Source organism: Dendroctonus ponderosae, unplaced genomic scaffold (genome assembly GCF_020466585.1).
Source record: "Dendroctonus ponderosae isolate FM_Combo_2020 unplaced genomic scaffold, Dpon_F_20191213v2 Dpon_F_20191213_6, whole genome shotgun sequence".
Taxonomy (NCBI): domain Eukaryota; kingdom Metazoa; phylum Arthropoda; class Insecta; order Coleoptera; family Curculionidae; genus Dendroctonus; species Dendroctonus ponderosae.
In genome coordinates this window covers 13,877,357-13,890,231 of record NW_026018814.1, presented here as the reverse complement: position 1 = coordinate 13,890,231, position 12,875 = coordinate 13,877,357, and the positions used below count along the sequence as shown (strand labels likewise).

At 38.4% G+C, this 12,875-nt stretch overlaps 1 protein-coding gene across 9 annotated transcripts in view; it reads left to right on the top strand.

Annotated features, from left to right (window-relative positions):
• The window catches only part of LOC109543812 (homeobox protein homothorax), a 250,340-nt gene that overhangs the window by 89,475 nt on the left and 147,990 nt on the right, over positions 1–12,875 (top strand). For all 9 annotated transcript variants that reach the window (XR_007281844.1, XR_007281843.1, XM_019913687.2 and 6 more), the window contains one exon: positions 3,617–3,811. Coding sequence is in view for 7 of the 9 variants with exons in the window: in XM_019913687.2 (XP_019769246.1) it covers positions 3,617–3,811 (195 nt within the window). In the remaining 2 variants the exon portion in view is untranslated. The remainder of the gene's footprint in view (positions 1–3,616; positions 3,812–12,875) is intronic.

The window sequence follows — 12,875 nt, the reverse complement described above, 5'->3', positions numbered from 1 at the left end:
TGCCTTGCAACAAGATTATAATATCGCAACGCAGAGAGAGATGAACCGCTCGATAGTGTCCCCTTTTAGCAATTTAAATGTGGTTGCGAATGCAAAACGATGCGATGGCCATCCGGTCTGGGACGATCCGCGATCGGACCGCATTCTGCCGTTTCTGCTGCCGCGCAATTTCCATATTTTTACATGTCGGCGTTTAATACGAGGAATTTGAGACGGGACCCGCGGGACAATCCACCAACTGTAACACGAGCACTGCATTGTGCCGATGTCGCTAGTTGTGTTATTGATCTCTCAGCCTTTCTCCTTCCCACCTAATTAGGAAAAGGCTGCATTTACCATCCCAGAATCCGCGCTCTCCACCGGGCCGCATACAACGGAGCAGGGCGCCTCCACCTAATGGCTCCCAACGAAACACCATTAAAGTATGAGACTCGAATTTGAATCGCCTCCCCCCTCTAAAAACTGCTCATTAAAACTCTGAATTTCACGATGTAATCTTGTTTCATCCCCTAATCACCTTAGCGCAGCGCGAAGCTTTTTAAAGACATTCATGGATGATGGTCAGCTGAATGAAAGTCAAACGGAAGATTTCACGTGTTACACATGAGCTAATAAATATCATACTCTATCCGTTTACTGTTCGAAACCCAGTTGCACTAGTTGATACTCGGTTACCACATGAGGCATGCTCAAGATAAACTCCAGCGCAGGGATGAGTTGCGATTTATTACTATTTATTAACAGGCTAGTTCAAGGGCGTGTCCATAAACAAGCCCACAAAAGTTGCTGATTTTGAATCTCATATTTATGAATTTGGAAACAATAATACGTTACAAGTCGATGACTCATCAGCTTACATAATTTTTCAATAAGCAATGAGAAACCAAAACCTCTTTACTTGAATATACATGCATAGACACATGAGACAGTTTCAGAGATGACTTCGATATTCCTACTCTTCCCAATTCAATCAATTTGAATTCTTAGCGCTTCATTCTAACTAATTCTTTTATGATGATGCTACAATAACCATATCCTCAATGTACTTTCAAAAATCAATAAAAACGGGTTACCAATATGATTTGCAGGTTTATACAGTTAGACATGCTTATTTACATTGTCATCGCTGGCTTTTGTGCTTGAAGCTATCAAAGCCGTGTCGTTTAATTTACATAATAATGATGAGCAAACAACGTATCAATCAAATGTCGAACCAACATGAAAAATTCCCCGAAAATTTATCAAGCCTTCAAAAATCCAGTCAAAAAAAAAGTCAAAAATCTGCCATCAAAAACAAAAAGGTCTCTCAATGAAAATTGACCAAATCATATACATATATATATAAACAATCTTTATTTCCTATAGAAAAAGGCTATCGACCCATTCGGTCTTTCTGCCCCAAATCAGATATTTGGCAAACTTTCCTGTATTTAGCCATTTCCGAAATGAACTATTGAAAGTCCTAAAACCCTGTGTGTAGGTGTAATGGAAGAAACAGATTGTTGCTTTTGCTCAGCAGCATGACGGAATGCGCTTTGTGGCACATTTTTAATTTTGAAAATCGCAAACGGTCCGTTCATTTTTATTACTTTATTTGGTTTGTTAATGATCATGACAAACGGATCGATACCAATGAATGTTAAAATTCAGAAAAATACAGTAGCTTTTATAAGAAAATATTGATTGATGCCTTGGTCTTTGGCATGTAAAGATATATTTTCAAACCGCTGCGTGCCGATTTTCATTAGCGAACATATTGTCCATTAATGTGAATTTGAATAATATTGATAAGAACCAGGACAATACTGCAACCCCATGTGAACTATGTAGGAACAATTTAATCTGTGTTAAACAAATATTGTAAAAGTAGGTACTTACACAGATGAGCATAAACAGTTTGTTGGATGTTCTTCCCACATCAACATTATTTCCCGTTGGTTCGTTAAAACGCCAATCATTGTACGCAAAATTGTTGGGAAAATTTCATCAAGATACAAATTTTCTCATGGACCTGAAGTGCACTGCCGAAGGCTCATTTGTAACGTTAAAGCAGCAGCTAGTTCCGATAGGAATTGGATAATCTCGAGCAACTACGATCCTAATTTGAAGAGTTTTTGTTTAAATGCAGATTTTAAAGTTATGTTTTGTTTTCGTACTCGTATCTAATCTACCAGTTCCTCTTTTTTCTTTGTTTCAAAAGGGTTTCGCATAAGGCAGCGGATCCCTAGTCTATCCCAATAAAGCCGCGAGCTGTGATGAAATTCAGCATTTTTCCACATTTCGCCTTAAAGGTTTTTACTTCACATTCTTTTAGCATCTGTTCAAAAATGGTTCTTACTATTTTCGTTTCCACTGTTCGATATATATTCATTATTATCCTGTTCATCATTGGTGTTTGGTTTAGTGATTTTRAATTTTTCGTCTTAGATCTACTACAGTGCMCGTTAAATGTGCTCCCTATTTGTTTGACGTGCTTAACGATTTTCTYATCACTTWAAATTATATCATGTAAGATCTTTAGATGTTGTTATGCTTATGGTTTTACTGTTTTTCACTGTTATGTTTTGGCGGTTGACTCTAGTCGGAAATCTWCCGCTGGTCCATTATATTCTTGATAAGTGACCATCAGTTCTTGAATTTTTCATTTAGTGTTTTATCCGTCCCCGRAACTTTAAGATTTTTAATGAATTTTATTTTTCTKCWAATTTTGTGCTTCTATATTTTCGAAATGTGTTTTTCATTTGCATTTCGCAATTTTGTTAGTTTATCTAATATATTTCATCTTTAACTTGTTTATTCCGCTTTCCGCATATTTTATGCTGGATACCGTACTTGCCTCTGTCCAAACATGGCTTCAATCCTTCCTGGTAGACTTACTTTAAATCGAATTTCGCCGTTGCGTAAAATACCCAATTTTCCTAATTTCTTTGGTTCCTGGTTCCGATAAGTATTTTAATAAACCTTGCACTTGTAAATGTTGGTATTCACACAAGCCTCAATAAGTGCTGGTTTTCCACAGTTTTTATCCAGAAACTTTCGAGATATAAGTCCACCTTTGGATATGTCACAAGCAAGCACTCCTCGTGCCAGTTTCGGACCTACGCGTCTTCATCGGCTATATGACATATAAACTTCAGGTCATGCCGTCTGTGACTTCCTACCAAAAGTGTTTACATCCCGCTTTAAAGTACAGGCTTTTGCGATGTATTATTTGCAGTAGCCCAACTCCTGAGGGCTTAAAAGCCCAAAACAAGTCGTTATGATGCTAGTGTCTGATATTGCGAGCAAAAAACATGTACTTGTATCCTTCATTTACGACTGATTAATTAATCAGCCAAGAAGCAAGTTTCAAGGATATTTCCAGTTCCAATGACAATTTTACTCATTTGGCTCCATATTCTTTAAATAAAAACACAATAGCTGTTTTTGTCTGTAATGGACAAAATCACGGCTTTTCGAAACCGCTTCAGGCTCATTGTCGAAGAAAGCTTTACTGTTTGTGAGAATTAATTTCTTCAATAAAAGCAGAGTTTGCTCGTTTAGATAATGATAGCACCTTTTTTGGTCTATGTTAAATACACATTATTCCTAATAGTAATATTTTTTTTCTTTTCAGGTTCACGAACTATGTGACAATTTCTGTCACAGGTATATTAGTTGCTTAAAAGGTAAAATGCCCATTGATCTTGTGATAGACGAAAGGGACGGAGGTAAACCTCCTGAACTCACCGGTTCAACAAACGGAGACGGAGGTGCCAGGAGTAATGCGGACTCTACTTCACATACGGATGGAGCGAGCACGCCTGATGTCGTAAGTACATTTTTCAATTTGTAAATGGTCCCATTTTTCAACGACTTTCCTTTGCCACCCAATCCACTCCATTGTTGATCAGGGCCCAAAACCAACGGCGCTCATTTGAATAAGATCAAGTCGAAGTCACTCCAATGCCGAAATTGACTATTGAATTACGAAGCATAAGCACTAAAAGTTGAATCGCATGATTTCGAGATATAACTCCCCATAGGAATAAGAAATGGGTGGCGCGTTCGCTTGATCGGCGCTGCTCTTCGGCGAGGGGGGCTCCGCCACTGAGTGTATTAGCTCATTTTCGTGATGCTGTTTGCAAAAAGCTAGGGGAGCTTAAAGCAGGGAGTTTTACTGGTAATTGGTGTCAATTTAGACTGACGCATCGGCAACGGGAATGAGGGATTGAGTTACACCCTTGCGTATCTTGTGGCCACCCGCTCGGTTCCTTTCAAATTGTCGGATGAATAAACAACGGTATACCATACCTTTCATTATTATTAACGTCAGATAATTTATTCAGGTACAGTAAGATGTAAAGTATCATAGTAAATGAGTTCATTTTCTGAATAGGTGAATAGGTTCGTCTCTGTCATTGGAGCGCTGACTTTCTGGAATTCGTACTGATCCATTTTCTGCATCATCATCTCTTACCTACTTTGAATTATATCGGTTAATCAGCCAGATTTGCTCTGTTCAATAGCTCCACTAGATTACTCAGGGGCACCAAATTTTCCTCACATAGCTTTGATGAAAATATTGCGACACCTTGACTTTCTCACTAATTTCCAAAATGCGGCTAGTACAAGCACCTGATCTTGCACCCCAACATTGTTCATTGTTTGCATCTTTTTTTCAAGTTTGGACCGTCCGTATTACAAATCCCACAAAGCAGCTGTTAAGAGTATCCAGTGAACGATCACCAGTTTAACTAGTGAAATAAAAACGCATTGGAGAACGCAAGTAATTCGGTTTTCTTTATTTGTCAAATTTAATTCATACTACCTCAAACCGATACAAGGAACTAAATCGCAGCTTACCAACGTAATTTCGCAAATCCTGCTAATGAATTTGGCGTCAAAATCCTTTTAAAAGTACCTTAGTCCGTGTTGGACTGGTTCCATTGCTCGCTCTTCTTCGGCCGGTTTGACTTGTAAAGCCCCTGGGTTTCGATGAATTAATTTGGATGAGTAAACAGATCGGTTTTTATTCCGCTTGTATACTTGTGTATTCAAAGATCAGTGTCTGCTTGTTTATTCGATTTGATATCAACTCGGTTTTTGATGTTCTGAAACAAGGTACGCACAGCAGGAAGCAGAATCTCCCATGTGAAGCATCCGGCGTTATTGAGATCTGGGATTGGCTTATACATGAGCAATTGTTGATGGAGAATGCCAAAGATGTGGAAAACAGAAAAAATACAAAACCTTATCGGGTTGTTTTTTGAAGTGACGTGTAGTGAGGAGTTATCAGAAGAGGCCAGATTGAAGCTGCATTTTAATTTGGTTTTAACAGTCGGTCGATGTTTTTGTAAGAAAGTGGGGACATAACGAAATTGAGGAAGACAGTAGCCGAATGATATTTTTAGTAAAATCCAATTATTTTATGCTTGTTAGTTGATTTTCCACATACCGCCCTGGTGAAACCAAAATAGCGGACGTGAGGTATGCAGCGAGTGACTAAATGCCAGGTTGTGCTTTAGAAGGCGCACAAAATGAGAATACTTCATAGCACGGATGGCACCGTACTGCCAATAGCATTTCACGTACGCATTTGTCGTCTGAATGGTATAATTAACGCGGTATTTATAGCGCAAGGGCAACGATCATCTGTCTTATGTCTAGAAAAAGATGCGTTGTCGAAATCTGTTCGCAGACATATTACATCAAGACATATCGCCACTTTTAAATATTGAAAAAGTATTTCTTAAGAACTGTTCTGTTCTTGAGACTAACTCAACTGATTAAAGTGATGTGCCATTCACATATTTTTCAAAATATGTACGCCAAGATATTTTGAAGGTTTCGTGCTGCCGCTGAACATCTAGTTGAAAATTAGATCTTCTTAACTAGGGCGAGATTTCCTAAACTATAATCATCAGCTGTTATCTATCCATTTCAGGATGTATGTGTGTTTCAAGTATTTCCAATCGTTTCAGTTTGGTGCTCTCTTCATCCAGTTTTTATGTGTAAATCTTGTTACTGAATCGGCGCTACAAAATAAAATTTGATTGAAAGAGCTGCGAAAACTATTTATTTCGGTGAATCTGAGGGATCTGCAATTTAAGGCAAAATGTTGTCAGCTCGGAGAACTTCAGCATTTGTGTCATGCAAAAACAATAATTAAAGACATGTTTAAACTGTCTTTTTGCAATCGTACAAGGTGATTTTTGACTGTGAATGAATTCTTGCCATCTATGGGCGATACATTTCGAAACAGTTATGTTTATGAACAATAAGCAAGTGCATATTTCGAAAGGCGCTAACCTCAGGCACCCCCAGGACCGGTTTCGAGCCTATTAGCTATCATCAGCTGGGTTCAGCCTGAAATTAGCGATTCCGAAACCTGCACTTTATAATGTCAATGTATTCACATCGGCGTGGAAACTTTCCCTAAATCGTATCGGTTGAATCGATCAAAAAAAATAGTTGTCTAGTTTTGCTTCATATTGCTCCTAACCTCAACGTAGCTCAATATCAATTTCGATGTAACGGGCTTACAGTGCGATTCACCGATTCATTTGGAAACTTTTTTGCCTCTAGCTATTTTTTCACATTTTATTTTGTTTCTCAGATATTTAATGAAATGCGGTACAATGGAGTCAGGCGAATTTTATTAAAGGTTACAACAAGCGATGGAAACTTACTTATTTGTGTCAACTGACGTTTGTGTAGACTATTGGCCGCCACGCTCGCCCGATCTGAATCCTTTGGATTACTTTGTTTGTGGAGCCTTCTTCATCAAACGTCAGTAAAAACCCCTGAGGAATCGATTCATCATTGATTTTTATATCACGTAGGAAATTTTTTCTAACCTGTGCACAAAACTTTTTCAACAAGATACTAAAAAAAAGTAAAAAGAAAAATAAATTAATTGATTCCGGATGAGGCAATATACTCAAATAGTGATCTTCGCTTGAATGAAAAATATCAATCATTCTGAACAGTCGGGACTTATTCCAATCGCGTATTCGAGGGCATTATTTCACTTTAATAAAAAAAATGCACCCAGGTCTCAGTCCGGTCTTATCGCAGGCAGCAGGATAATTTAATTTGTCTGTGTAATATATTACCGGTAGCGCAACGGCGGCGAGATGGCAGTGCCGACGCCGACGCCTCCGCGGCGCTCATATCCTGCTTTTCTCGGTAGCTCTATTCTATCCGATCCCAAATCTCTAGACGGCTGATGTATGGCTCCCCATCGACCCAGGTGCCGCTTTCTGTTTTCCGATAAGAGCGCAACACCTGAACTGTTTTCTGAATAGAGCTTTCCGGTGATAGGGCGATCGATACGTTTGCATTGCCTGCAAAATTCGAACACCGATCTAGAAGATCGCAGATCCAGAGCTACCACGGTTTATGGCTTCATTAGAGCCGGAAAAAGTCGAGCAATAAGTCCGCAGTCGATTAAACGGTTGGGAAATATTAATGGCCCGTTACTACTTACTAGTGCAAACAATAACAATCCGTTCTGCTTAGAGAAGATTGATCCGAGCAGCTTAGAGCAATGCAATGCGGGACAGAGTCCGAGAAAAAAGAAGGCGGTGTCCGTTTGGCCGGAGCGCACTATTTCATTTTAATGGTCCCCGCGGTCCCGGATTCCATTAAACTGTTTCTCCTGCAAAGTTTATTCTGGCCGCTGGGACCATTAGTTTGATGCAGCAGGAAACAATCCTGCCAAAGAACTGGAATTGATAGATGGACCGGCCGGTTGTCCGACTGCTTGCTTGTGCTAACTTCGCAAGTAATATTTTAACTCGGTTAAGATCTGGCTACGTGCGATTTAAACAAATCTCTATCCACGTTTTTATCAATTTGATTTACATTTGGTACATCCAGGTCAAACATGATCAGTTTCAACAGGGATATCGATCTTATTTACATAATTATTATGATATTCGTTCCATTTTGGGTTCGGCTGCAAAAGCGCCGTAACTAAACATGAAAACATTGCACAATTTAAGCAAATTTTATATTTGGGCTAAAACCTTCTCGATTAGATTTTCAAGCAAAACTACTGCAGCAACTAAGCATTCAGGTCGATATTTGGTAACAACATCTCAGTCAATCTTAGACGTGTTTGATGTCAACGTTATTTTTATTCTTAACTTGCAAGTTCTCGTCGAAACTGAAAATGAGAAAACTGCCCAATCGTGCCAATGGACACTGGGGATAGTGTCGATCAAATATCGATAATTTTTTCAAAATTATTAAGAAAAAGCATAATCTTCTTATCGCAGTAGTTCGACAAGTCAAACCATTTGTGGACTTACATATTTATGGACTCTTGATCTTAAAAAGATCTGAGGACTCGCGTTGCAAAATTTCCAACTTTTATTAAAAACTCTTGAGAAACAGTACGTCTACTAATCTTATAGCCATATAGACAACTTTCGGATTTTTATTTTTAAGAGAAAAAGCGATTTTTATAGACGCTTTTGCATGGTCTAACACCAGAATTGAAAAACAAAGAATTTGTTCATTATTCCTTTCCATTGTCCATATATTTTTCATGAGCTTATATTAACTTCAAAAGTTTAAACATTACCAGACTTTTAGCAACAAATCATTTTTGTATTTTTTTTAACAAAAACATATTTAAATCTGATACATTTTTAACTGATTTTAGCAGATTGAAGTAATCAGTATTTAATCGCAATTTGATGATAAAACTGTATTCCATTATTTACTTACAAAATCAATCACATTAGTTTTTCTTTTCAAACATACAGTTCTATTTCTGAAACCGATTCTCTATTTATTTTTCTCAATTTTTGGCCACAAATTCTCATAATGCTAAGTTGTGAGCCTTATACCTAGTAAAAACCAGTTTGAAAAAAATTAATCGAAGTTACATTGTGGTTTGTCGTAATCATTGTCAATTAAACTAAACAATATCGACGCATTTCCGCAACTGGATTTTTTCAATGGAAGTTTGTGCAGCAGCCCTTTTATATGCGTGTGCCAGCCATCAACGACATGTCTCCCGCAAACCCCGAGCGGTGGCCGTTTTGTTAACATGTCAGCATCAGATGTTCTTAAATTCCCGTTTATTTGCTGGTCGACTTTGTTCTCAGCATAAAAATATCCTCCTGCATTAATAATTGATTTTTAGCTGCGAGTGTGTCACGCATTGTCCCAAGGTTTGCACACAAACTCTTTTGTTCGGTTGGGATCGTAGAGTGAGCCTCGTTCCATCATTCCATTCTTCTGTGAATGTCTGTGGTGGTTCAGCCGTTCCATACTATGGGAGATGTATTTATTGAAATTTGCTGTGAAAGTACAGTTCTGCATTTTGTAATGATCACATTAAAGAAACGTGTACTACTGTTGGATATGAATATGCATAAGTCGCTCAGAAGCCCCAGAGGAACCGCAGTGCAAATGCACGAAAAATGTACCTTTATCAACTTACAAAGTCCTGTTGCACTTGTTTCCGAATTTCAGCTACTGAGACTGTTAATCCTGAATGATGTATGGAAGGTTCTGGAGATATGGATTTTAGAGCGTTCATTAGTGCTTAGTTCTGCGCTTTGCAGTGGAAGGGAGGCGAGGTAGCAGCTGTTTCTTTGTCGGTTCTATAATAAATTGAACAAATCCACCTGTTTGCAAAAGGGAAACTCCGACGGCGATTACAAGCCATCACTGTCTCCTGAATTAGGCTGTTTCAAGGGAATGGTTTCCCGCGCTCGCTCTTGACTCGAAGCTCTGCGTTTTACAAGCTATTTGAAGTCAATAAAATGATAATGCCCCAATAAAAGCGGTGCGGAGATACACCACGCGGAGACGCTTTCCTTCGTCTAAGTGATTTTGAGACGATGCAAATTGTATCAGGAAGAAAATAAAACAGATCTGTTACGGCGATGTCGCATGTTTTATAGATTCGGCCCGTTGGAACTGGCTACTTTAAACACATCCGTCCAGAATGCCGATTGAATATTCAAATTCGACTTTTAGATGAATATTTATTTTTTCTTTATTTAAATTTTGCAATTATAGATAGAGAATTATTGCCATATATATACAGGGTGCCCCGTAAGAACACGATCAAAATAATATCACCTAACTTTTATTAACAAAAAATGTTTAGCTCCTCTGCTCTGATGGTCAGGTCTTCAAAAAGATTATCTTTTGAAATATCGGATAAATGGTACGATATATTTTGCTGCAACTCGATCTGAATTTGTTCTTATGTAAGACTCATTTTTTGATGAAACAATCGAGTTCAGTCGTTTTGGACAAGTGGTGAATTCTTGAGTGTCGTGGTACAAAAAATACGAGAACTTTTTATTTGGTGGATGAAATTAACTCATTTTTTTTCGTCGATGCAATAATCATTCATTCACAATTTTGTGCTCTTTGTAAAATCTTATCAAATTCATAGTTTTTGCGAAAAAAAAAACATTTTTGTTTTCTTGCCACTCAACAATTTTTGGAGAACTTTGACCATCTGGCAGGGAGCCAGACATTCTTTGTTAATAACAGTTTATGTTAATGACGGATCGTCTTCTATTGATCCAATGAATATTGCAGTACCCTTTTGATCATGTGCTTACGGGACAACCTGTATAGTACTGTGTGTGACAACTGTGTTCTATAGTAAGCAAGAAACAAGTTTGGAGACAAGATGGAAACTGGTGAAAAGGCTTCACGAGAAAGACAGATAAAAAATTGTGAAGTGAGCCCTAAAGTTGGCTATTTAAATTGAAAAGAGCGCATAAGAAGCCGATTGTACCGGGTGTTTTCTCATAAGATGACACCCGCCTAGATCATTTATTAAAGAAATTATGAAAACAGTATGTATAAAACCATTCAAAAATCATAGAGAAACTCTCAATTTTCGCTACTTCAAATAAAAACAATAAGATTAAAACCAGTAATTCTCAATGTGACCTCCCTTTATATCTGTACAATTTCTGTAGTTAATTTCAATTTTATCCGAAACGTTTTGAATATATTGCTTATGATTCATATTAATATTGTTAACTGCATCCACCATTCTTAGGCGTAAATCAACATTTGCAATAGGACTATCATACACACTATTATTCTTTAAATAAGTCCAGAGAAAAGATTCAAGGGGCGTGAAGTCGAGGCTTTTAGGAGGCCCTGCGATAAAACCATCTCCTCCAATCGAGATTGCTATTTTGCATTTTTTTTTCTCTTATGTGATCAGCCAATCGATGTTTGTACGGACGATTTAGTACCGAAGTCTTAAAATTGCCTGGCTGCAATAACCTTGGCAGGGGGGTTGATTTTTTCGAAACCCGTGACACTATTATGACCACAGCATTACATCTACCTGACAGATTCTGTGCGGTGGCGCTTGAAGTGCAGCGTATGTAAAAACTAATTACTCGTGAAGATTTATCGTGGCGTACGAACGCTCTGGCTCGTAAAGCTTAAAAATATTCATTGCATATAAAAGAATTACGCTAACAATTCGCTTCCGCAACGAGAGCAATTTGGCAGTCGCGATCATTAGTTAAATCTTGGAGTGTTTCAGACAATGGGAAGTTCATTTAATGTTATTAGATACAGTAGCGATTGCAGTGATTTCATTAGGCGGCCCACATGGCAGCGGCAAGATCACGCCTGCCACAATTTACACCCGCACTTTCTGTCCTGGCATTTCTGTGTTAAGCCGGTTGTCGCCTATTACCGTCCGGAAATTAAATAAATCTGTGTCCGAGTCGCCGACCCTGTCCTCGGTTTGTCCAAAACGGATCAAGACGCTAAACGGATTATGACAGGGCTGCAGCCTCCAATCTGCATGCACACACATTACTTCAAAAGTGGCCAATTGCTATTTGCATGGGGGGCCGTTTAATCCCTCAAGACCGACTAATTCGGAATTTGACTGACGCTCAGATTAGATTTGTTACTCCCCTCTGAACAGGACTTATCCATTTTCTAGCATTTAGTTAAAAGTCAATTACCCGATTCAGAAGGGGCGACACTCCACGACACTCCTATCCAGGCCGATATTAAATCAACTCCGTGAACTTCCAACGAAATTATTCAAATGTAAAATCTTTAACCCTTTCGTTGGCCTAATCCGGTTAACAACCCGCTCTAAGAATTACATCAGACTTAATAAACCTGCAGGATTTTCTGAGGATTTTCTGCCTTAACTTGGAATTTATGATAACTAGATATCAGCAATTTGTTTTGTAGTTGTTCTTTTCAAATCACCTTTAATAGATCAAGACCGTTAAAACTTAATCTACATGGAATTCGTTAAATATCCTCGGACTATAGGGAAATAAATTTTCAAAACTGCCTGTAATGTAGGTGTCCGTTCGACCGAACGACATCCTCCATTTCATCATTGCTCATTCTGCACAGACTTCGATTATTCTGTTTACAATGAGATACGTGGTCGTGCAAAGCATAAGAAGCGTCACCAGGACTGGGGATTAACTCGGGAAAACTTGAAACTGGGCATTTATGGTAACATGCTCGAAAGAGATTAAATATCCCGGTGGTTTAATTTTCATCTTGTATGGTACAGGCCAGTTTATGCTGACTCATTACGAATCGACTGCAGCAGCAACTGGCAAAATATGGAAAATGTGTAAACGATGACAACTCAACGTTGAAGACGACAACAATCAATATGCCTTTAGAGATCTGAACTTGATTTTATGGGTAAAAAAACTGGTGTGGGCATCATGCACCAGCATTAATGCGCGTTGTTGATCATTTAGTTTCAGTGCCATGATTTGTCGAAACTTTAACATTTTTTTTTTGTCGAGAAGCCAAGTTTTTGCCCGTTAAAAAGTGCACCTTTGTCAGCATCGAAATGTAAAGTTTAGAAAAGAGAGCTTCGTCCTTGCCATAGAAACGAC